Source organism: Enhydra lutris, unplaced genomic scaffold (genome assembly GCF_002288905.1).
Source record: "Enhydra lutris kenyoni isolate GAN:26980312 unplaced genomic scaffold, ASM228890v2 scaffoldscaffold69, whole genome shotgun sequence".
NCBI lineage: Eukaryota > Metazoa > Chordata > Mammalia > Carnivora > Mustelidae > Enhydra > Enhydra lutris.
In genome coordinates, this window is record NW_019154153.1 from 138308 (window position 1) to 160579 (window position 22272).

Consider the following 22272-nt stretch of genomic DNA (forward strand, 5'->3'; position numbering starts at 1 on the left):
CGATTGGACAAGGACTTAACCAAATGAAGAAAAATGGAAGAGAAACTGGGGAAAATACATCCAAAGCTTTTATATATCATCCCTCAAACTTTCCTGCAGCCCTATCCTCCTTTATTCATACCTCTTAAACATGTCTTTGCCATTCCTGTTAATTTTAACTAATTTACATTAGTCTAAAGGAAAAAAACATACCATAAGTGATTTATCACAGCCCTAAACCCTGGCCTTGAAGTTATGTTATCTTCTCCCTAGTTAGGTCATAGTTATACACCAAGGAAGTCATTCGACGCTTATCAGAAATCCATAGGTAGGTCTCTCAACTTCCTTCAGCTTCAAGAGGGAATATTCCCCTTCTTGAGTTCCTGACTCTAATTCTGTAATACAATTTTCTAATAAATTTGTCTATGCAGGTACCTATGGGACTTGGTGCAGGAATGATCTCAGGTAAGGGAGGTCAGAATGGACAGGAGATCTGGACCTCTTTTTTTTTTTTTTTTTTTTTGCACCATTATCTCCTTCATAGAAGATCAAGAAAGTGTGCTTTCTGAAAACAATCCTCCAACAGTGATTAGCATTACTTCTTACCTAGCCTCCCTTTTCTTGGACCATTTTATTCTATTTTTCTCAGGGCTTCCAAGGAATATACAATAAAAATTAGGGAAAATCAATAATTAACAAAATTTACATTTAAAACACAGGGACCTACTATGGTCCCAACCCTGGGTATTTTACCAATAGTAGCTTCATCAGAACAGTTTTTTGATTTTCCTAAAATCCTACCAGAGCTGCCAACTTCAGGGAAAAGATGCATTAACTCATCCTCTCTTTTGTAAGTGTTATAGACTTTTATTTCTCCTCCATCCATCATTCTATGAAGCAGCAGTTGAAACCTGGACACAGATACCAAGGCATAGAAACAGTGTAGGGTAGACAAAAGAGAATAGAATTAGTAGTCCCTGATCTCTGAGCTCTTCTTACTTTGTGCAATATATCAACTCTGTAAACCCCAGTTTCTTCATCTATAAAATGAGCAGAATATCCATTTGAGATTGTTGGGAGGATTAGAGATAAGGTATGTACATATATAAAGTATATTATATCCTGCTTTAAACCTTCCAAATTTTTGTTTCACTTAGAGAAAAATCTGAACTCCTTACCATGGTCTATAGACTAAGTACGCTCTGGCCCCAGCTTGGTTCTCAGATCTCATCTCCATCTCACAATAAGCTTGTTCCCACATCTGTGTTTTACTCTATGTCCAGCATTCTCTAACTCCAGAATTTCAAATGATGCTCTCTTCTGTTGCTCAGGTCTCCATGGGGCCTTTCCTGACTACCCAGGTTAAAGGAGCACTCCGAGACAATTTTGCCTCATCACGGTTTTTTTTGTTTTTTTTTTTAACTTTGTATCAGTTAACACTACCTGAATTATCTCATTCATTTATTTGTGTTTTTACAAGGGCAGGAAATGTGTCTGTCTTCTCGCTCTCTAAAAGTGCCACTCTCTTCCTGGAATCTTCCAATGCTCAGATCCTTCCACAGCCAGTAGGCTGCATTTTGGGGTGGGCCCAGACTAATTCAGCATTTAAAATCCTGATTAGGCCTCTTCACAACATGTAACCTGCTTCACCCTAACCTAGAGACAGTGACTTTCATTTTTTTTTTTAGTGACACAAAGCTACTATTACCCAAGGGAGGGTCTGAACAACTCAGCCTCGATTTTCGCCCAGGCACTGGTGTCAGATGCCTCTTCCAATGGAAAACAGAAATTAGGCTGGGCTTAGGAGTGTAGTCTATTATTCTTGGAATAGTTAAATGTGCTTTGAGTGGAGAAGCATAAATAAAGAGACACAGCCAAGGGGAAAGTGTTATATTTAAAACTCCTCCCCTTCATTTTCTTCTTCAAATGAATCAGTTCCCACTTCTTCATAATCCTTCTCCAGAGCAGCCAGGTCCTCTCTGGCCTCAGAAAATTCTCCTTCTTCCATTCCCTCTCCAACATACCAGTGCACAAAGGCCCGCTTGGCGTACATGAGGTCAAACTTGTGGTCCAGGCGGGCCCAGGCCTCCGCAATTGCAGTTGTGTTGCTCAGCATGCAAACAGCCCGCTGGACTTTGGCCAGGTCCCCTCCTGGCACCACAGTGGGTGGCTGATAGTTGATGCCCACCTGAGGAACAGAGAAAGAAGAGGAGCAATCAAATAAAATGCAGAACAGCCAAAAGATAACTCAAGATGGGGTTATCTTGGTAACACGGTGTGGTAGCAAGACACAGCCATGGGCTGGGAATGGGAACAGGCCTGGATGTGAAAAGGAGGAACCGAAGGTTTGGAGAAATGGACAGGTAGAAAGAGGTGAGTGTTGAAGAGAAGTTAAAAGTGAGTAGAACTGGGCGAAAGCAAATTCAAGAGAAGGGCTATAAAATCTAAAGACTGTAAAAGACTAGATGGAATTTAAATTAAAACTTGGAGACAAAATAAAAACTGCAAAAGAAAAAGAGGAGAACAGGGATGACTGGGTCCCTCAGAGAGTTAAGCATCTTCTTTCGGCTCGGGGTCCTGGGATCAAGTCCCACATCAGGATCCTTGCTCAACAGGGAGTCTGCTTCTCCCTCTGCCTTCCACTCTCCTGCTTGTTCGCTCGCACTCTCTCTCTGCACCTCCCCCCAGCAAATAAATATTTTTTTAAAAAAGAAAAGAAAAGGAGGAGTACAGGGCTGGTAATAGGTAGAAATGTTAGTGGGGGAGATCCAAGTAGACAAATGAAGAGTAGTGAGTGAGATTATTATTAAGGGGGGGTGTACAATACATGTTTATCTTTAAAAGGGAAATAGATCCTCTTTAGAGGCAAATTAATTTTTAGACTTGAAGTTTACTTTTTCCACATGGTCATGTAAAGTTTCTCTTAGTTATATTGTCAACAAATTTAGGGGACATTCTCTGCCAAAGGCAAAGGTCTGTTTAAAAGATCAGGGAGGTGGGGGGCACCTGGGTGGCTCAGTGGCTAAGCCTCTGCCTTCGGCTCAGGTTATGATCTCAGGGTGCTGGGATCGAGCCCCGCATCGGGCTCCCTGCTCGGCGGGGAGCCTGCTTCCCCCTCTCTCTGTCTGCCTCTCTGCCTACTTGTGATCTCTGTAAAATAAATAAAAAATCTTTAAAAAAAAAAAAAAAGATCAGGGAGGTGGGTGGGGCGATGGGGCAACTGGGTGATGGGAATTAAAGAGGGCACGTGATATGATGATTACTGGGTGTTAAGTTCAACTAATGAATCATTGAACATTATATCAAAAATTAATGATGTACTATACCTGGGCTAATTGAATTTAAATTTTTAAAAAATCATGGAGATAATCCAGAGCAATAAATTTTAAAATCCAAAAGTTCCTGGAGATGGTGTTAATGTTAATCCAGCCCCACATCTGAGGGGAGTGAGGCTGGTTAGAAGAAAAGCAAGGACTTCCATCAAAGAAACTTAATTAAAACTTTTGCCTGGACAAGCCAAATTCCCAAGATCTGATAGCATGACAGAGTCCTATAAGCTAAGCCTAGCCCAATCTGATGTTAGGGGCACTATCTGAGAAATCTCCCTCCTCCCTATACACATATCCCAAATCAAAGCTAATCCCAGAAACAAAACTGTAGGAAACTGGAAGAAGTTGAAAGTATCAAACCATGATAATATTTAAGGGACACTGAGAACCAAAATACTATCCAAAAAATAGCTCTCCTACCCGGGTCATCATGCCTTAACTGTCAGCCTCTTAATTTCGTAGCTTTAAAACGCATGTCCTCAGGGTGCCTGGGTGGCTCAGTGGGTATAATCCTCTGCCTTCGGCTCAGGTCATGGTCTCAGGGTCCTGGGATCGAGCCCCGCATCAGGCTCTCTGCTTCACAGGAAGCCTGCTTCCCCCTCTCTCTCTGCCTGCCTCTGCCTACTTGTGATCTCTCTTTCTGTCAAAAAATAAGTAAAATCTTTGTGTACGGTGTAAGAGAATGGTCGAGTTTCATTCTTCTACATATAGCTGTCCAGTTTTCCCAGCACCATTTATTGAAGAGACTGTCTTTTTTCCACTGTATATTTTTTCCTGTTTTGTTGAAGATTATTTGACCATAGAGTTGAGGGTCCATATCTGGGCTCTCTACTCTGTTCCACTGGTCTATGTGTCTGTTTTTATGCCAGTACCATGCTGTCTTGGTGATCACAGCTTTGTAGTAAAGCTTGAAATCAGGTAACGTGATGCCCCCAGTTTTATTTTTGTTTTTCAACATTTCCTTAGTGATTCGGGGTCTCTTCTGATTCCATACAAATTTTTAGATTATTTGCTCCAGTTCTTTGAAAAATACCAGTGGAATTTTGATCGGAATGGCATTAAAAGTATAGATTGCTCTAGGCAGTATAGACATTTTAACAATTATCATATGGTTTCACTTATTTGTGGAGCATAACAAATAGCATGGAGGACAAGGGGGGTTAGAGAAGAGAAGGGAGTTGGGGGAAATTGGAAGGGGAGCTGAACCATGAGAGATTATGGACTCTGAAAAACAATCTGAAGGGTTTGAAGGGGCGGGGGTTGGAGGTTGGGGGAACCAGGTGGTGGGTATTAGAAAGGGCACGGATTGATTGCATGGAGCACTGGGTGTGGTGCAAAAACAATGAATACTGTTATGCTGAAAATAAATAAAAAAACAAAGAATATAACTAGTAAACAGAATACATCAAGGTATTTAACAAAAAAAATAATTAAAATAAAATAAAATAAAAATAAGTAAAATCTTTTTTAAAAAATAAATAAAATAAAATGCATGTCCTCTTGAGATGTAAGTGGGAGTTGCATCAGGCTATATAGCCAAGGTGGGTAGCCCATTAAATGAATTCACATCATCTATATCATTCCTTTTAGACAAAAGTAGCATCTTGTTGGTAGAGGTGATGCTGAGACAGGGACAAAGGACCAAAAATGAGAATGAAAAGGACAATGAATAAAACTTTGCTGTATCACATATTTTGCTAGATCTGACCCTGACCAGCAAAAAACTTTGTACCTGGAGCTAACTGTCTTCTCTCAAAGAGTAATTATCCCTTCAACTGAGTCAAATAGGGACAAACACCCTTGGGGAGGATATGAGAGGATGAAGTCTAACAAACATGAGCTTTTCTGAAAATCATCTTAAGATGCTAGCCCTACCTATCTTTCTGGATATAATCCCCAAACTTCAGCTTAAAATAAAAGGAGAAAATGAGGGGCATCTCTTTTTTGTAAATTCCCCACCACCCTCACATCTCATTTTTTCTTTTTTCCTATTTATTTTCCTACTAGCTTGTTTTGTTGTTTGTTTCCATTTTAAAAATTTAAAAAGAACTCCATATTTTGGAAGATCTCCTCAGTTTTCACAAGAATGACCAAAACTGATTAAAAACTGGTGTAGTCTAGGGGGAAAAGATTGTGTGTATAGCTAGGAGTACAGCAGTGAGGAAAAATGCTACAAAAGGAGATGAGCTCGGTCAAAGCCTAATATACAAATAGGTCAGTCAAGAGACTGGTACATGATGCCTTGTTTTTGTAAGTCCCATCAGGGAAGAACAGGCATGTTCATCTCTGTATATCTAGCAACTGGTATAACCACCCCTGGTGCTGAGTGAACCTCTGAACTATTAAAGGCATGGCTGGGGGTTACTAACTAACGTAAATGATGGTAGCTACTTTGATAGTGGAATCTGACTAAAGATAATGGGACCACAGGGCAAAGTGATCAAGCAGTTCATAAGCACAGAGCCAGCGGCATGCCTTACCAGTGCAACTCAAAGGAGTGACTTCTGACACTCAACATTCACTAGTTCTGAGATCCATGGGTTTTCCCAGGAAGTTGTATCTACCCACTAACCCTCAGAGTTTGGCATTTTACAGATTGCAGACACCTGATCTACAATAGGTTTCCCAGCTTCTGTTTATTCCTGGTTAATGGAAAATGTCAGGGCTTCACAAAATAAGTGGTTCACTATCCTATAGTCACCATAAAATTTCTTATCCTCACTCTAAGTTAATTAAGACTTACAGGATGAATATTTAATTTTTCAAAAATAAATTGGGAGAGGAACACATTTTTTTTAAAGGAGGGAATTTTATCTCTCTGGTAACTTGAATAACTTGGTTAACTCCATTCTCTGATCTATTGTCAGATTACAGGTACCTCCACTTATTCATCCTGATCATCCCACTTGCCTGCATGGGTTCTTTCTAGCCTGTTCACTCCTCCTTATTAGAGAAAAGCCCTTTTCTTCCTGACCTTTGAGATGCTTGCAGATGTTAGGGTATGAGCAACAGGAGGCTTCTCCCTACTGCAGTATTGCCCCTCCAAGTATCACAATTGTCCTCCTCCCCCTTCTTTCAATAATCTCAAATTTCTTCTTACCTAAAATGAATGAACTAATGAAATTATGGTTATATTTGTCTTAAGCCCTCTCCCCATATCATCCCATAAAGCTTGAAGCTCCCATGGAATTGTATATCTAAGACCCTGGAATTTACACATCTTCCTCCCTTCTCCCTGGTAATCTCCTCCTGCTTCTCTAATTGTCTATATTCTCCCTCAGTCATCAGCTCTCACCTTAAAGCCTGTGGGACACCAATCTACAAACTGAATAGTCCTCTTGGTCTTGATGGCGGCAATAGCGACATTCACATCCTTAGGTACCACGTCCCCCCGGTAGAGCATGCAACAGGCCATGTACTTCCCATGTCTTGGGTCACACTTCACCATCTGGCTGTTGGGCTCAAAGCAGGAGCTGGTTATCTCAGCCACAGAGAGTTGTTCATGATAGGCTTTCTCAGCAGATATAATGGGTGCATAAGTGACCAGTGGGAAGTGGATGCGGGGGTAGGGCACCAGGTTGGTCTGGAACTCAGTGAGGTCCACATTAAGGGCCCCATCAAAGCGGAGAGAGGCAGTGATGGAGGACACAATCTGGCTGATGAGGCGGTTGAGGTTGGTATAGGTGGGGCGCTCGATGTCTAAGTTCCTGCGGCAGATGTCGTAGATGGCTTCATTGTCCACCATAAAAGCACAATCTGAATGTTCCAGTGTGGTGTGGGTGGTCAGAATGGAGTTGTAGGGCTCCACCACTGCAGTAGAGACCTGAGGGGCTGGGTATATAGCAAACTCTAGCTTGGACTTCTTGCCATAATCTAGGGAGAGCCGTTCCATCAGCAGAGAAGTGAAGCCAGAGCCAGTGCCCCCTCCAAAACTGTGGAAGATCAGAAAGCCCTGCAAGCCAGAGCAGGCATCTGTCTGGGGAGAGTCAAACATGAGAAGAAACCATGAAGACAAGTTTATGAGAATACTCTCATGTGAACAAAGGCAGGCAATCCTATCTGCCCCCACTCTATTCCTTAACATTTTTATGTCAGTAAAATCAAAACAGTCTTGAAGAAGTAAGATAAAAGGAGTTGGGTTGATCTTGAGAGGACTAGCTAAAATATATAGGGTGGCAAACTGCACAGGTACATGCCACTAGGTATATGGAAGGCTCCAGCCCAGTGGCTTGGTTGAACCAGGAATAAGAATTTCAGAACCACAGTGGTTAATAGCTTTGCCCTTTGAGAACCCCAACTCCTTGCCCATTTTCCCTGCCCTTGTCATTGGTTTTGTGGGAGCTGCTGACTATACATCTCAGCCCCACCTTGAAAGGTGGCTCAGTGTACAAATTTCAGAGATATAAATGGAGTCAGAGAACCTGAGTTTTAGTATGAATTTTGTCATTTCCCAGTTGTAAAAACTTAAGCAAGTTATTGAACCTCTCCAGATCACTGTTTCTTCCTGACTAAAGTAGGGCAATTTAAAAAAAAAACAAAAAAAAAAAAACCTCATCTCACAAGGTTATTGTGATTATCAAATGAGATAGCATGATATGCTGAGCAAAGACTTGATATGTAGTAAGTACTCAATGTTAGCTTTTATGAGAACCAAGAGAATTCGGACAGTCACAAATTTTTCATTGGGTATGATCTATGATACTTATTCTAAACTTTTGGGGCCCACAGAGAGCTTTGAGACAGATAACCCCTGTGAGCCCTCCACTAAACAGAAAAAGTGAACATATACAAAAATTTGGCACCTTTAGCTCCCAAGAACCCCTGATTAAGTCCAACCATTTCCATTGTAAAGATAAGGAAATGAAAGCTCAAGGCAATAAAGTGGCCCACCATACAACTCAGTGCTTTCTAGCCAAAACAACCTGATTTAAATCCCAACTCTGCCACTTTCTAGTTGTGTGATCCAGCTAAATTATTGAGCCACACTGGCCCTCAATTTCTTCATTGTAAAGTACAGGTAAATGACTTTCTGTGTATCATTATTAAAGGAATTAAGTGAAGGAATGTATCTAATTGATATTTGTAATGGCATTTGTAAGTGCTCAAAAGTATCAACAATCTCTTCCTCTCCTCTTCCAAGTTAAATTCTGTGTTAACCTATGCTCCCAACAAGCAAAGAGCTAGCCTTCTTTATACCTGGAATTTCCTCCAGATACTACCATATAGTACTGATAAGATTTAGTAAGGCATTGGCTTGTAGGGTAGTTCATGATGTCCAGGTGGAGGAAGGGGCATCATCCCTGTGAATGCTTCTTACAGAACATAAGCAAAAATTCCCAAATCTTAGGAGCTCTATTCTGTAGACCAGGGGCCATATGCTTCCACTTATTCTGTCTCTTTTAGCCTGACTCATCAATTCCCTACACTTGTTCATACTTACCAGCTTCCGTATGCGGTCCAGCACCAGGTCGATGCTCTCCTTGCCCACTGTGTAGTGGCCCCGGGCATAGTTGTTAGCTGCATCCTCCTTCCCTGTGATCAACTGCTCTGGATGGAAGAGCTGACGGTAGGTTCCTGCCCGAACTTCATCTACCAAGAGACAGAAACCATCAGGTCTTACCACATTGTTTATAGAGGAGATGCATCCCTCATTAAATATCATATAATACTTTTCTGGGTCTCCATTTCCTCTACCTGTAAAACTCCACTGAGGTAAAACCAGACAACCCTATAATAAATCTGCAAAAGGTTGAGAGAATTCCAGGGTAACATAGGCACTAATAGAAACAGAAGCCTGTGACTCAGGCAAAGAGAAGCTTTTCTGCTCTGCTGGCAGGAACTTCTAAAAGCATTAGGTTCACAAAGTTCACCAAACACCAAAGCTGATTGCTCCTTCTTCTTTCTACCTTGGCCCCTTAAGTCTTCCTTTTTGTTTTTTCTTTCATGCTGCAAGGTTACCCAAAACTTTAACCCAATTTCATTTGCACCAAAATGTTCTAGGGATACAGAGAAAGGTTCCAGGGGATCTGCTTTCCCAGGAATTGTCCCACTCCTAAGCTAATATATGTCAGGCACTAGAGATATTTTAGAATGACTTTGAAGCAGAGCTATGCTCCAGGTCCTAGAAGGGTCCACACAAAGTAGATATATGGCAGACCAAGATGTATCAAGCCCCAACTACATGTCCTCTTTTCTTCAGAGTTCCTCTATGCCCCCACCCAGGGAAATCCCTCATTTGCATAGTGCCTGGGAGGGTAATCTGCACATTTTATATTTGTACAAAGTATCCCAGGGTTGTGTACCTGTAATCTGTTGCCCCTAGAAATTAGTGTTTAGGCATTACAGACATTAGCCCAGATATCTCTGTGAGACTTACCCATCCCTTGCTTGGTGAACCAGCGCTGAAGCTGAGGAAATCCTGATGTTAAGCTGAGGATTGACCCAGGAATCATACCCAAGGTAAATGATGCCGGGGTGGTGGAGAGAACTCAGGGGAAAGATGAAGCACCAAGAACCCTGTTCCAACACAAGTCTGTTTTCTAGGATCCAGAGGAGGTTCCTTCTAGAACTGCAGCAACCTCTGGCTTTAAAGAATGTGTCTGCTATTATTTCATTTTGTGTAAGATATTTCAAGGTTATAGAGACCCATGAGAAAAGACTGCAATTATTATAGAATCAGAAACCTATACTTTGGAAAATTGACTATTTGGAGACCTCTCGTAATTCCTAAAATTATTTTTATTTTTCTACTATTTTATTTTTCTACCCTTAGCACATAGTTAAGACTCTCTCAATTTGGATCTTTCTCAACAGGTTTAAGGGTTTTAAGTACAGGGTATTTTGTTCTGCATAGGTTACAGCTGTAATGGGGGAGCAGAGATCTGTCTTCTCTATTGTGAGACTCCACCAGACTGTGGAGATTTCAAGAAATTGACAGAAGTAAGTGTGGGGTGGGGTGGGGAGGTTCTAGCTGAGCCACCCCCACCTTCCAGTTAGAGATTCTGCTTCCTTAGCTATCATGGACCAAAGGCTCTGCAGCTTCATGTTGTTTGCTGTAGAAAGGATCCTAGCCCATACTCACCTACTACAGTAGGCTCCAGATCTACCATGACAGCCCGAGGCACATGTTTCCCATTTCCAGTTTCACTGAAAAAGGTGGTGAATGAGTCATCGTCGTTGACCTTGCTGGCCTGGACACCAAAGGTGCCATCTGCCTGGATGCCATGTTCCAGACAGAAGAGCTCCCAGCAGGCATTGCCAATCTGAACTCCTGCTTGACCCACGTGGACTGATATGCACTCCCGCTGTGAGGAGAGTGCAGAATCAAGGTCAGAGAGTCCTAGGCCTTGGTTATGCCCTTGTGCTATATCCTGCACATCTGAGGACTTGTCTCTCCCTAGCATTCAACTCGCAGGATATCCATCCCTCCAACCATGCCATATAAAACCAGGTGGGATCTGAGGTGTCAGGTGTCTAACCCTAACCCCCTCAGTCTGGACTGAGACTTGGCTCTGAGGAAGAATCAGTTTTATGGCTTGCTCCGAAGTTTGTTTCCCAGGTTAATCCTTTGTTCCAAGAAAAGGAAAAAGAGGGCAGCTATACTCATAAAACAAGGGGCTAATTCCAAACCATGAAATTCCTGTGCTGATGAAGGAGGTCAAAGGATGAATCAGTGATAACAGCAGAAACTGTCCATAAATTCCCTAGCATACACAGTGGCAGCATTCATATTCATGCCTAAGCCCTGACCTTCCTAGACAACAGCCTCTCTCTTTCTCTCTCTCTCCCTCTCCCTCTCCCTCCATTCATCTCCCTCCCTCTCCCTCTCTTTCTCATGCACACACACACACACACACACACACACACACTCAGAGTCTCAGAATATCATAAAGCAGATAAACTCTCATGGAAGGAAAATACTTTATAACTAGGTATCATGAGTGTCTTTAGTGTTCTGGCTACAAATGTAGGAAAAAGAAAAGACTGTTACATCAGCAAAGGAGAGTTGAGAGTGCATAATTTGTTGGGAACCTAAATTAGGTTCCTCACTGAAGCTGGAAAATTTCTTTGTAACTACCGTAATTTGCTCCCTTGTCTATGTCAGGCCACATATTAAAGCTGACCTTTAGAGGGTCCTTACCTCTTTGTTACTCTGGTATGAAGCCATAATTACCTGATTTATCATAATACTAATAGTTGAGGATGAGAATGGGTGGGTGTGTGGGTGTGTGGGTGGCAGAAAGAAAGAGAGAGAGAGAATATGAATGTCTGTGTATTAATAGAAGCTGGGGTTTCACCAGAAATCATGATCACATCACCTCCATATATCCCACCAATGAGGAAGCAGTGGCCAACACAAAGTGGATCTGTGCCTGTGAGGCCTGCTAGAGTCCAGATGGGAAGCATGTGCTTCATCCGTGGGTTTCTATTCTTATCCATGACCCGACCTGGCATTTTCCAGCTAGGTAACCCAAGCCAGGAGCAAAGCCTCCAGAAAATTTGGCTGGGCATTGAAACACATGGAGCCGGAGGGAACCTGTAGGTTCTCTGGGCAAGGGAACAGGGCAGCTACCCCGAATAACACCTCAAAGAGCCAGAGGTGCCAGGACCCATTACTCCCTAATTCAATTTTAGACTGAGTACCTATCTTACACCTGCCCTTGCCTTAGGGAGCATAGAGCACGGGTGTTCACAGCAGCCAGTATGTAACATAGCCCTATCTGGGAATACAGCCCAGCTACATTTCCATGAGTCTGATGGCCAGAGAAAGGTTCCACTCACAAAGTTGTCCACACCCCAGCATTTAAATCTCGCCTTCTCAATTTACTTGCTATGCTGTGTGACCTTGGCTGAGTTAACTAATTTTGCCTCATCTGAAAATAGTAAATTAGGGGCACCTGGGTGGCTCAGTCGGTTAAATAGCTGCCTTTGGCTCAGGTCATGATCCCAGGACTCTGGGATCAAGTCCCAGGGTCCTGGGATTGAGCCCCTTGCTCAGTGGAAAGCCTGCTTCTCCCCTGCCTGCCATTCCCCCTTCTGTGCTTGCTCTCTGTCTCTCTGTCTCCCTCACCCTCTCTGTGTCAAATAAATAAAATCTTTTAAAGAAAAATTTTTAATGAAAATAATAAGTTAACCATGATTATGTTGTTTTTGCCTTTACCATTATTATTTTCATTATGATAATACCTTGTAGCTTTATTCTCCACCCAGAAGAAACACAGGTGGAAAGTTAGAGACTCCAGGTCCCCATTCTACTCACCTTTACTGTAAGGTCTATTTTCTGCCTTTACCTTGGGTCTTAATTCAGACTTTAAAAGAGTGTCCTACACCCAGAAACCACCCCACAACCAGTGTGTTGTTAATCAGTCCACATCTTTCATATCCAGGCAGCCATGACTTCCTAAAGAGGTGTCTAAAGCTGATAGGAATTTGGAGAGACCTAAAAAAATATCTGATCCTATGGATCACATTCCAGTTGACAGAATCCTCTGTGGCCCTCACCCTCAGTCTTCTGAGCTTTGCCCTCCCCCACCAACCACCACCATACCCCAACTATCCTCCAGGTCTGTCTGTGGTGCTATTTGCTCTCCAGTCAGCCCTTCCTTCTGGAACACTCTTTTTCAGCAAGAATGCAGGGATATTTCAGAAAGATCAGAGGTCATGGGAGGAAGAGTAAGGCCTCTTTGGGACCAGAAAACTACCAATATGGTGATATCAATGATATAACCCTTTTTGTTATCCCCTTTAATCTCACAAACACTGATAAATATGCCAGTCTTCACAAACATGCTCTTGCTCTCTCGCTCTCCCTCTCTCTCTCACACACACACATACACACACATACACACCCCTTAGGAAGAGCTATTTTCCTTGTTAAACTAATTTAGAGTAACTGGAAGTATAAAAGAATCTCAGAAATAACTGATATGTTCAGATGCTTCCAAAACCCAAAAGTGGCTACACCAATCAAGAGAAAAGGAAGATCCCTCAATACCATTCCCCACTAACAGGAACCAGGCTCCTGGGAGAAATGAAGAGTTCTAAGTCTGGGGCAAGGAACATACAAGATGAGCCTGGAACACAGAAGCTAACACAGATTGGGATGACGTCAAAAGATCTCAGAAACCAACTTGAAGAAACTTCCACTGCCAAAGATGAGACAGTATGAGCACCAAAAAGAAGAATAATGGTACTTGATTGGAACAGGATGTATATAAAAATCCACAACTCCTTAGTGTTAATAAGAAAAGAAAACAACTTATTTGTCCCCAAATAGCACGGTTTATGAGGGAAAGCTCTTTTTTTAACTGAAGAATATCAGCTAATAAATGGACAAGGAATGATATATTAAGAAATGTTGCCATATTACAATCCCTAATCACGTAATTGATTTGGACAAGGATGCCAACACCATTAAGTGAAAGGTTGATGGGAAAAGAATGGATATTCACATAGCATTAAAGCATCACTGTAATTTACAGATTACAAGGGGAAAAAATAACCACAACAGTTGTTAGCCAAACACGGGGATCAATCTTAACAGTACTGATAGTGAGAGCACCAGACATTAAGAACATCCTGATGTGATACAACATGACAACATCACCCCTGAGGAATTCTTATGCATAGCCTCGGGATGGCTGAGTGGCTCAGTTGGTTAAGCAACTCTTGATTTTGGCTGAAGTCATGATCGCAGGGTTGTGAGATCGAGCCCCACGTTGTGCTCTGCACTGGGCTTGTAGCCTGCCTAAGATTCTCTCTCTCTCTCTCTCTCTCTCTCTCCCTCTGCCCCTCCCCACCCCACTCAGTCTTGCTCTTGCATTCACTCTCTAAAACAAACAAACAAAACTCAGCCTTAATCTACTAAACATTTTTTTTTTTTTTGGTGCAAAATTGTGGTTTATTAAAGCACAGGAAAAGGACCCATGGGCAGAAAGAGCCGCTGCACTATTAAACACTTTAAATCTAGTTTTCAAATGGTAGAAAACACCAGGTTCTGAGTGATAAGTGACATCATGAGAAAACAATAAAATAAATCCAGAAGGTGAAACATTCTACAGGGCAATTGATACAATCTTTTTAGTTCATGAAAAATAAAGATGATAGGAGAGATTGTTCCATATCAAAAGAAACTCAAGAAACACAAGTCCACACGTAGTATGTGCACTTTGCCTGAATTCTGATTTGAACAAATCAAAATTATTTGGGAGACAATTAGAGAAATTGATTAATTTTGTTAAGCATGATAATGAAAGTATATTTAGGTATAACAATGTCCTTATTTTTTAGAGTACTTTTTTTTTATTATGTTCAGTTAGCCAACATAGAGTACATCATTAGTTTTTGAGGGTCACTTCCAAAGCATTTGGGGCAAAATGCCATGATGTCTGTATTTTACTTTAAAATACTTCAACAAACAGAGCAGATAAAATAAAAATGGCAGAAAAATGATAATTATTATTATTAAATCTAGATCATATATGTATGGATGGCATTAAAATTTTTTCACACTCAAAAGAAAAAAATTAAAGAAAGGAACTACAGGAAGAATGGGAGTAAAGATTCCATTCACCATAATTATCTTATCCTGCAGGGCCCAGGCTCTTCCTGTCCCATTTCACTTAGTCATTATTCAACTAACAATATTAAGAACTAATTTTTCAGGGGTGCCTGGGTGGCTCAGTGGGTTAAAGCCTCTGCCTTCAGCTCAGGTCATGACCCCGGGGTCCTGGGATCGAGCCCCACATCGGGCTCTCTGCTCAGCGGGGAGCCTGCTTCCTCCTCTCTCTCTGCCTGCCTCTCTGCCTGCTTGTGATCCCTGTCTGTCAAATAAATAAATAAAATTAAAAAAAAAAAAAAAAAGAACTAATTTGTCAGTGCACGGAGCTAGTCTTCTCCAGTCACTGCCTGATCACCATCCCCATCTCCCTCCCTGGAAGTTCTACATAGATAAACACAGAGCAGACCCAGTGCTGTTGGCCTTGTGAGGTTACCCCTCATGCTGAAGAGAGGTCATCTATCTGGGATAACCAGGGATGCTATGTCAACTGTAAATGTTTAGGACACTAGAACTATACTGGCCTCGTGGGTCACCAAATATAATTCCCTCCCCATTTTACAGATGAAAAATCTGAGGCTGAGAAAGTTAAAGGGACAAATTCGAGATTTCATAGCTCTGCAGCAGGAGCCCAGACTGGAACCCAGGTCTTCTGACCTCAGCCTGAGTTCTTTCCTTTACATCACACAACCTCCAGCCTCACTTGCACTCTGAACTTCCAGGGCCCTGGGGTGTGCCCGCATCTACATCCACGCAAGCCTGATAGTGTATATAGCAAGGCCAAGCTTGTATAGCAAAACTCCAAACAGAAAAAAGCTCAGTGCAGAAAGAAACAGAATGGCTTATGGTGGCAGCCTCTTTGAAAATGGGTCATCCTTCTGTCATAGAACCAAGAATCTTTTTTCAGGGCTGATGTGTACAAGGACAGGGAGGGGGCCAAAGTATAGAAGAAGCTGACCCAGCAGAGGATATTTAAGTCCTAAATTTTCTCCAAACTCAGATTTCAGATCTCCCTATCTAGCCAATCAGAGCTCATGTTTTCTCTCACAGTATTTCTCTCTCTCAGTTCCGTTTCGAATCTGGGCTTGTAGAGCTCAGACCATTTCTGTGCTCCAGGGATGCTGTGAGTGAAAGGGGTCCCCTGTGTGCTGCTGGACCTCTCTGCCCCGCAATCCAGAGGGTGAAGATGAAGGAGATGGACAGATCTAATACAGGAGTTTTCTTTCCTCAAGAAAAGTATGACATATCCTTACACAGACCTAGTGCTGGTATAATTACAAAAGTTACCCACTCTTTATTCCTACAACAAATGTTTATTGTGTTATTATGTGTAAGAAGGTATGGAAAGGTACTAGGCTAACTCCTACTCCTCCTACTCATTAAATTCACTTCATACAGGAAGTCTGGGAAACCACAAACCAGCACAGGGTCCCTAATATGTGTTCCCAAGATCCACTTCTTCTCTATTATTGTATTTATCACACCCTATTATAGCTGCTTGTTCAATTTTCTGACTTCCTAGCAGAGAGAAAAAGATTTGTGTGGGCAAGGAACCCCTGCTTACTCAGTACATCCCCGGTAACAAGCACAGTGCTTGTAGTGGGTGCTTAACAAATATAGGGATGATTAGAATGAAAACTCTGCACTGAGGGGGTCTTATAATCTATTTAACAAAAGAGTAGGCAGTGCTGAAGAGACAATGGGAGTTAAAGGAGAAAAAAACAACTCTGGCTTGGTTTCCTGGAACAGGAATATTTGCAGCGACCTTGACGAATTTTAAAAACATGTCAAAATGATCATTTTGAGCTTAGTTGAGCATTAGTTGAGCTTAGGAGCAATGTTAACAAGAGGCAGGAAAACTTAGGGCAAGGCCCACAAATCATGCAGCTTGCCTGATGTGTAGGCTCATGAAAAGCAGAACAGATGAGACATCTGTGCCACCTACCTTCATCTTCCATGGGGAGGGGAACCTATGTTTTGCAGAATATCAAAAAAGAATTTCTAAAACTTTACAGCCCTATTATAATTCCACTATAAGAAACCTTTTCATACATCAATCTTATATTATTTCTATTTTAATATTAGTCATTCCCTTTTATTTTGTTCTCAGATGACTAAAATCAGCCAATTAAGACCCTCTGTGGAAGGAGATTTGTAGCTTCAAAAATCATTTTGAAGTATCATAAAACAATAAAACTGGCATATTATCTAGGAAAGGAACAGACCAGTGGTATATGACACATGAAAACCTGAAACCAGTCCACATCTCTTGAGCACCAATGTGGTCAAATGCCACACAGCTGCTTTCAGAAGCATATCATTACACCAAATTATGTCTAGTGGTCAGGCTGGGCTAATAAATCACCTATATTTTAGAATCTAGGTCAAAGATGTGGTCTACTAATAAAAAGTAGATCCACAGTGTTATGGAGGAATAACTAAAGTAAGAAGAATTGTGACTCATTAAAGATTGCTTGAATTATCTCTGCTCAAAGACCTTCAATTACAGCATATTTAGAATCACTCAGAACAAAGAATAGATAGCAAGCCAGAAAAAGCAAGAAAAAAGCTTGACCTAAATTAACATCAGTGAGTGAAAGAGGTTCCAGAGAGGGGTCTTGGATTATAGGCACTGCATTTAGGGCAGCAATAGCGATGACATTAAGACCACCTTTAGGAATGGCAGGAATGTGAAGTAAATAGACTCCCAGCCTAAGAGACCTATTGGTGTCCGAAGGCCCTTAGGCGTTAGCTGACTTTGGGGACAAGTGTGAGAGACAGCTAAGGAGTTTTAATCTGGTACATAGCACCCATTTCATTTTCCCATTCTCTCATTATCTGGGAGAAATTCTAACAGGAAGACACAGACAGTGGAAATGTCAACCACAAAGGCCACAGATAGCATTACTGGTCCCTTGGCAGCCAAAGGGAAAAGGAGCAGTTGGTCCTCTTTCTCCCCCAAGGAAGAAGCAATTGGGTCCACCCACCCCCTATCACCGGTCCTGAATTCACCAGCTATTTCCCCCTCAGAAGTTATTTTTAACTTTTCATCTTCCTCTCAAGGTCACTCAGGAGGCCCCCCACCCCCCGAAAGGACACTCAGCAACAGCAATAGCCCTCTAGCTCTACATGGGCCTGACTTGAGCCTGAAGCTTCCTATGAAAACTCCTCCTCATTTAGCCAGCACCTTTGCCCTAGCCACTGCAGAGGGAAGTTCTGTTCATCAGGGCTCCTCTGTTACTCAGAGCCATAGACCCCCACAACGTCTGGGGGAATCTGTGTTTAGTAATGGGAAGGGCAGAGGCAGCAGTGACTCTAGAAGTGGTCTGAGGTCAGAAAATAAGTATGGACCCTGCAGAGCTCAGCCATGCCTGCCTACATGGGGGCAGTTTGCAGAGGACTGCATACACAGAAGCAGTGTCCACCTCATCCCCCAAACACTCTCCCCTCTACTTTTTTTCTTGAGGAAACAAGCTCTTTGTTGCCACTTCATGCCTATCCCCATCTGAATCGGTGCTCCCTTGTTCAGAAGAAATGCAATTAAGGAGACTGTGCTGCAGATATTCTCACCTCCCCATAAACCCAGACACTTTCTCTGTACCCTTGTATCGTTGACACAGGCTTGGCTTGGGGCACCTGGCCAGGAGTCTCCATACCACTTTCCCCAAAGGTGTCCTAGTCTCAGTTCCCAGAACTACTTACTGGAAGGCCACTGGGAGCAGATTGGGATGCTCAGTTATAGGATTAGTTATACATTTCTTACTCAAAACCTACAGAAATGCTTAATCTAATTCTTCTTAAGACAGAAGTAGCCTTCTCCCTCCAACCCTCACAAGAGAAGGGAATCCTGGAGGATGGCTGCCTGAGCCAATCTGTTAAAGGAAGCAAAATCCTTTCTCCAAGGGTGGAATTCTTTGGGTCTTCATTTATTAGATGGATCATTCTAGCCTTTCATGAATGAGTAAAGAGATTTTTAAAAAGAGGTTCTATGAGTAGGAAATGGCCAATAAAAAATGTTTTCCAAAAAAAAAAAAAAATGTTTTCCCATTAAGACAATGCTGCCCATGTAATCAAATATTTCAAACACAACCTGCTATACAAAATTCAGTTTCAAAATAAATAAAAAATCCCTTCTCAAAATATTCAACCATAGGTTTTCAGTTAAACAGCCACATTTAAAATAAGGTTTTACTGTTTAAAATTTTTATTTACTAGATATTTTCAGAAACTTTCCTATTGAATACATAGTCAATAATTACAATCCTTGGCTCCCTTGTAAGTCTCCTTTAAGGCTCTATTCTGAGAGTCACTATAGCATTCAGGTCAAAGTTAAAACATGCAAAAGAAAGCACTTTGAAAATTATAAAGCACTACATACTAGATAGTATAAATATTAAATATCAAATTTTGAGTATGCCTAGGATTTCCTTCAGAATAATAGGAAGTGAGGGAAAGGGGAATAAATGAAGCAAGATTTGTCATAAGTAAATAATTGTCGAAATTGGATGAGGCATACACTGGGGTTCATTATACCATTTTCTTCCCTTTTGTATATGTTTGAAATTCTCCACAATATTAAGTTTAAAATAGTAAAGCTAGATGGAGCTGTGGAAATTGTAACCTTAACCCCTCTCCATTTTGTAGTTGAGAAAACCCATCTAATGAGGTTAATCAAACTTCTTGAAGCTAGCTGCAGAGCCAGGAGTCAAAATTCTTCTCTGGGCTTCTTCTATGGCCTCACATGAGGGGCCTCAGACAGGAGTCGATTCCTTTGGCCACTATCACCAATATCCCCCCAAGTTCTTAAAGCTCCCAGGTGGGTCTGGGAGCATGCTCCAGAGAGAGAGGCTGCTGCACAGACCTCTAGCTAGAAACAGAGCTGGAGCCAGAGCTAGAGGCCCTGGGCACTTTCCAAAAAGAGCAGAGGCTGGGTGAGGAGGGTTTTCTAGCCTGCCCTGCTTGATCGCTGACACCTAGAGCAAGAGTGCCCAGAGAACCTGACATTGGATTGCTTATTCTGTCCCCCTCCTCCACCCAACTCTCCCAATCCACCCCTTCTCTACCAAAATAGCAGGTCTCTGAGCAAGGAGATTCTGGGTTTTCAGGTGTTCAGGGAAATAGATTGGGAACGGTTTTATCCACTCCCGGGGGAGAACGGGGAGGGTCACAGGAAGGATTCTAGAGAGCCTGGAGAAGCCCCCTCTAGCCAAGTAGGATCTGCGTCTGCAAGAGGGGATAGATTTTGGGAGCGGGGGGGGGGGGGGGTGTGGAGAAGGAGCCACCGCTGAGCCTTTAACCATGACAGTAAACAAAAAGAGAAGTCCTGGGGTCCCCTTGCCTTCTGAGGGAGACTTCTGTGCGCCAAAGTCCTTCCGATTTCGACCGCTGGAAAAACTGGGGAGTTGGCGTGGGTGCCAAGTGTCTGGGAGGCTGAGAGCATTCAAGTTTTAAATGCCCCCCCCCCCACAAGCCCAAGCGAATATTCAGAGACAAGAAAGGAAAATGACCTCAAGCGAGGGGAGACCGCGATGCCCTAAGTCCTCTGTCACATTCTGGGGCTCTGTCTCATTTGATTGGATTTGGGGACCTAACTGCATCCATTCCCCCAGCCGCCGGAGCCCACCTCAGCCATCTGGAATCCCTGGACTGTCTCCTACTTAACCCACTCTAGTCCCTGAGCTGCCCGTCTGGGGATTCCTCAGAATCTCACCTCTTCGGCGCCTCCTTCCCATATTCTCCCTCTCCTCACCTGCTTGCGCAAATCTCCCCTAGGTCCCTTTGGGGGGCGATTCGCCTCAGGTCTCTACTTTATGTAAAAGGGTACTGGCACGGGTGTCCTCCGCCCAAGGGCAGGGACCTCTTCGACCCTGAACTGACACCCCAAGAGACTTCAAGCTCCGCAGATCCAAAGCGATGGATCTGTTAGCCCCCGCGTAGATATGGCTCTCGGCTTGGTGCCAGCCCCGCGCCCCAGATCCCTGGCCCCCAGCCCCGGGACCTGGAAAGGCTCACCATGGCGGCTGCTCTCCTTGCCGGCTTGCCTCCCAGCTGGGCCTGCCCACCACAACTGCTCTAGATACAGCCGCCTCCCCTGTTGTGACACACTGGGCGGGAGGGGGCCGGGGACAGACATGCTGGGCCAGCAGCTGCCCTGCTGCATCACAGTGCCCAGGGAGGGGAGGGACCGGGGCAGGTCACAATTGCTCCTCCCAGTCTACTCCCGGCTCAAATCCCTAGGCAGCCGCGATGGCCCCGCCCCGCCTCTGGGTCGACCCTCGGCATCTTCCGCTGCTGCTCCTGCTGAGAATTCCGCGGTTAGGTTCCCAGCGATTCCGTGGCTCCGTGGGGGAGCCTAGCCCAGTCCTATTACCAAGGCGCACTCATAGTCTGTATGACCGGCCATTAGCTGGAAAGCTGCTTAGAAAAGAAATGTAAAAGTGCTGCTAGACAAAATGTTCGTCACTGCCCAAACTTTCATTCTCTTCCTGCCGCCAATCACTAGCCACCTGATTGGGGTTTAGTTGACGGCAGTCATCCTAAACCCAGGAGAGTGCGGGTCTCACTGCTAGGAGGAGTAAGCTTCCAGGCTCAGCTCTGCTTCTTACCTGTCTATGCTTGAGCAAGTTGCTGAGTCTCTGGTCTAGTAACCTCTTTCTACTTCCATCAAAGACTATGTGGTTACTGGGGAATTACCTGAGATAACATGTATAAAACCATAAAGCTCCAGGTACACAGCAGGTCCTCAATACTTAAGCTGTTTCTGTTTCTACTGCTCTATCGGTATACATCACTCTTCCACCATTATTTTCAAATCTCTTTCTTGATCCATTTATCATCACTCCCTCTTCCTACATTTAAGCCCAGAATGTACTAAGCGATGTCAGGGATCTGGCTTCCTCTTTGCCCAATAATAGGGCCTCCTCTTGGGGGCCACAGGACGTTGAAGGGCAAGGGATTTCCCCTACTAGTTGGAGATGGCTAGGAGCAACTGGGTCTGGCCTTGGTATGAGCCCTTCTCTTTACACTTCAGATTTTGAAAACATTATTAAACCTCCATCCACTTTCCTCAGCAGAGACCAATCAATCTCTGCTGAAATATGAAACCCAGTCTCACATCCCACTTTTCTCAGGCATCTGACCACCAACCATCAAGTCACTCCAGGCAAATTCATGGCTTTTCTGCAAGACACTACAACACAGAGTTGCTTTGACCAAAGTACTAATACATACAGTATACCCACTGATACATACAGTATTTATTGGATTATGAGTTGAATTTTTGTCTCTTATAATGTAAGATCCTGAAAACTGAGAATCATGATTAAGCTAACTCCCAAGCATTAGGTAAATGCTCAATAAAGGATAATGACTATGTATTTCTTTCTCTTCCAAATCCCATAGCGTATT

The 22272-nt window shown here is 43.0% G+C and overlaps 1 protein-coding gene across 3 annotated transcripts; it reads right to left on the bottom strand.

The window, feature by feature from the left end:
• Nucleotides 1-1854: 1854 nt before the first annotated feature.
• Nucleotides 1855-21058, bottom strand: LOC111159721 (tubulin alpha 8). Of its 3 annotated transcripts, XM_022522290.1 has the most exons (5): nucleotides 20878-21058; nucleotides 10390-10612; nucleotides 8749-8897; nucleotides 6604-7284; nucleotides 1855-2167 (listed from the first exon to the last, which is right to left on the bottom strand). In XM_022522290.1, exons 1-5 carry the CDS (start codon nucleotides 20878-20880, stop codon nucleotides 1874-1876), a joined length of 1350 nt encoding a protein of 449 aa, XP_022377998.1. In that variant the 5' UTR covers nucleotides 20881-21058; the 3' UTR covers nucleotides 1855-1873. The 3 variants fall into 3 exon arrangements, with proteins under 3 accessions (XP_022377998.1, XP_022377997.1, XP_022377999.1); XM_022522289.1 differs by lacking the exon at nucleotides 20878-21058 and having other exon boundaries at nucleotides 10390-11083; XM_022522291.1 differs by lacking the exons at nucleotides 10390-10612; nucleotides 20878-21058 and adding an exon at nucleotides 9685-9828.
• Nucleotides 21059-22272: the final 1214 nt, after the last annotated feature.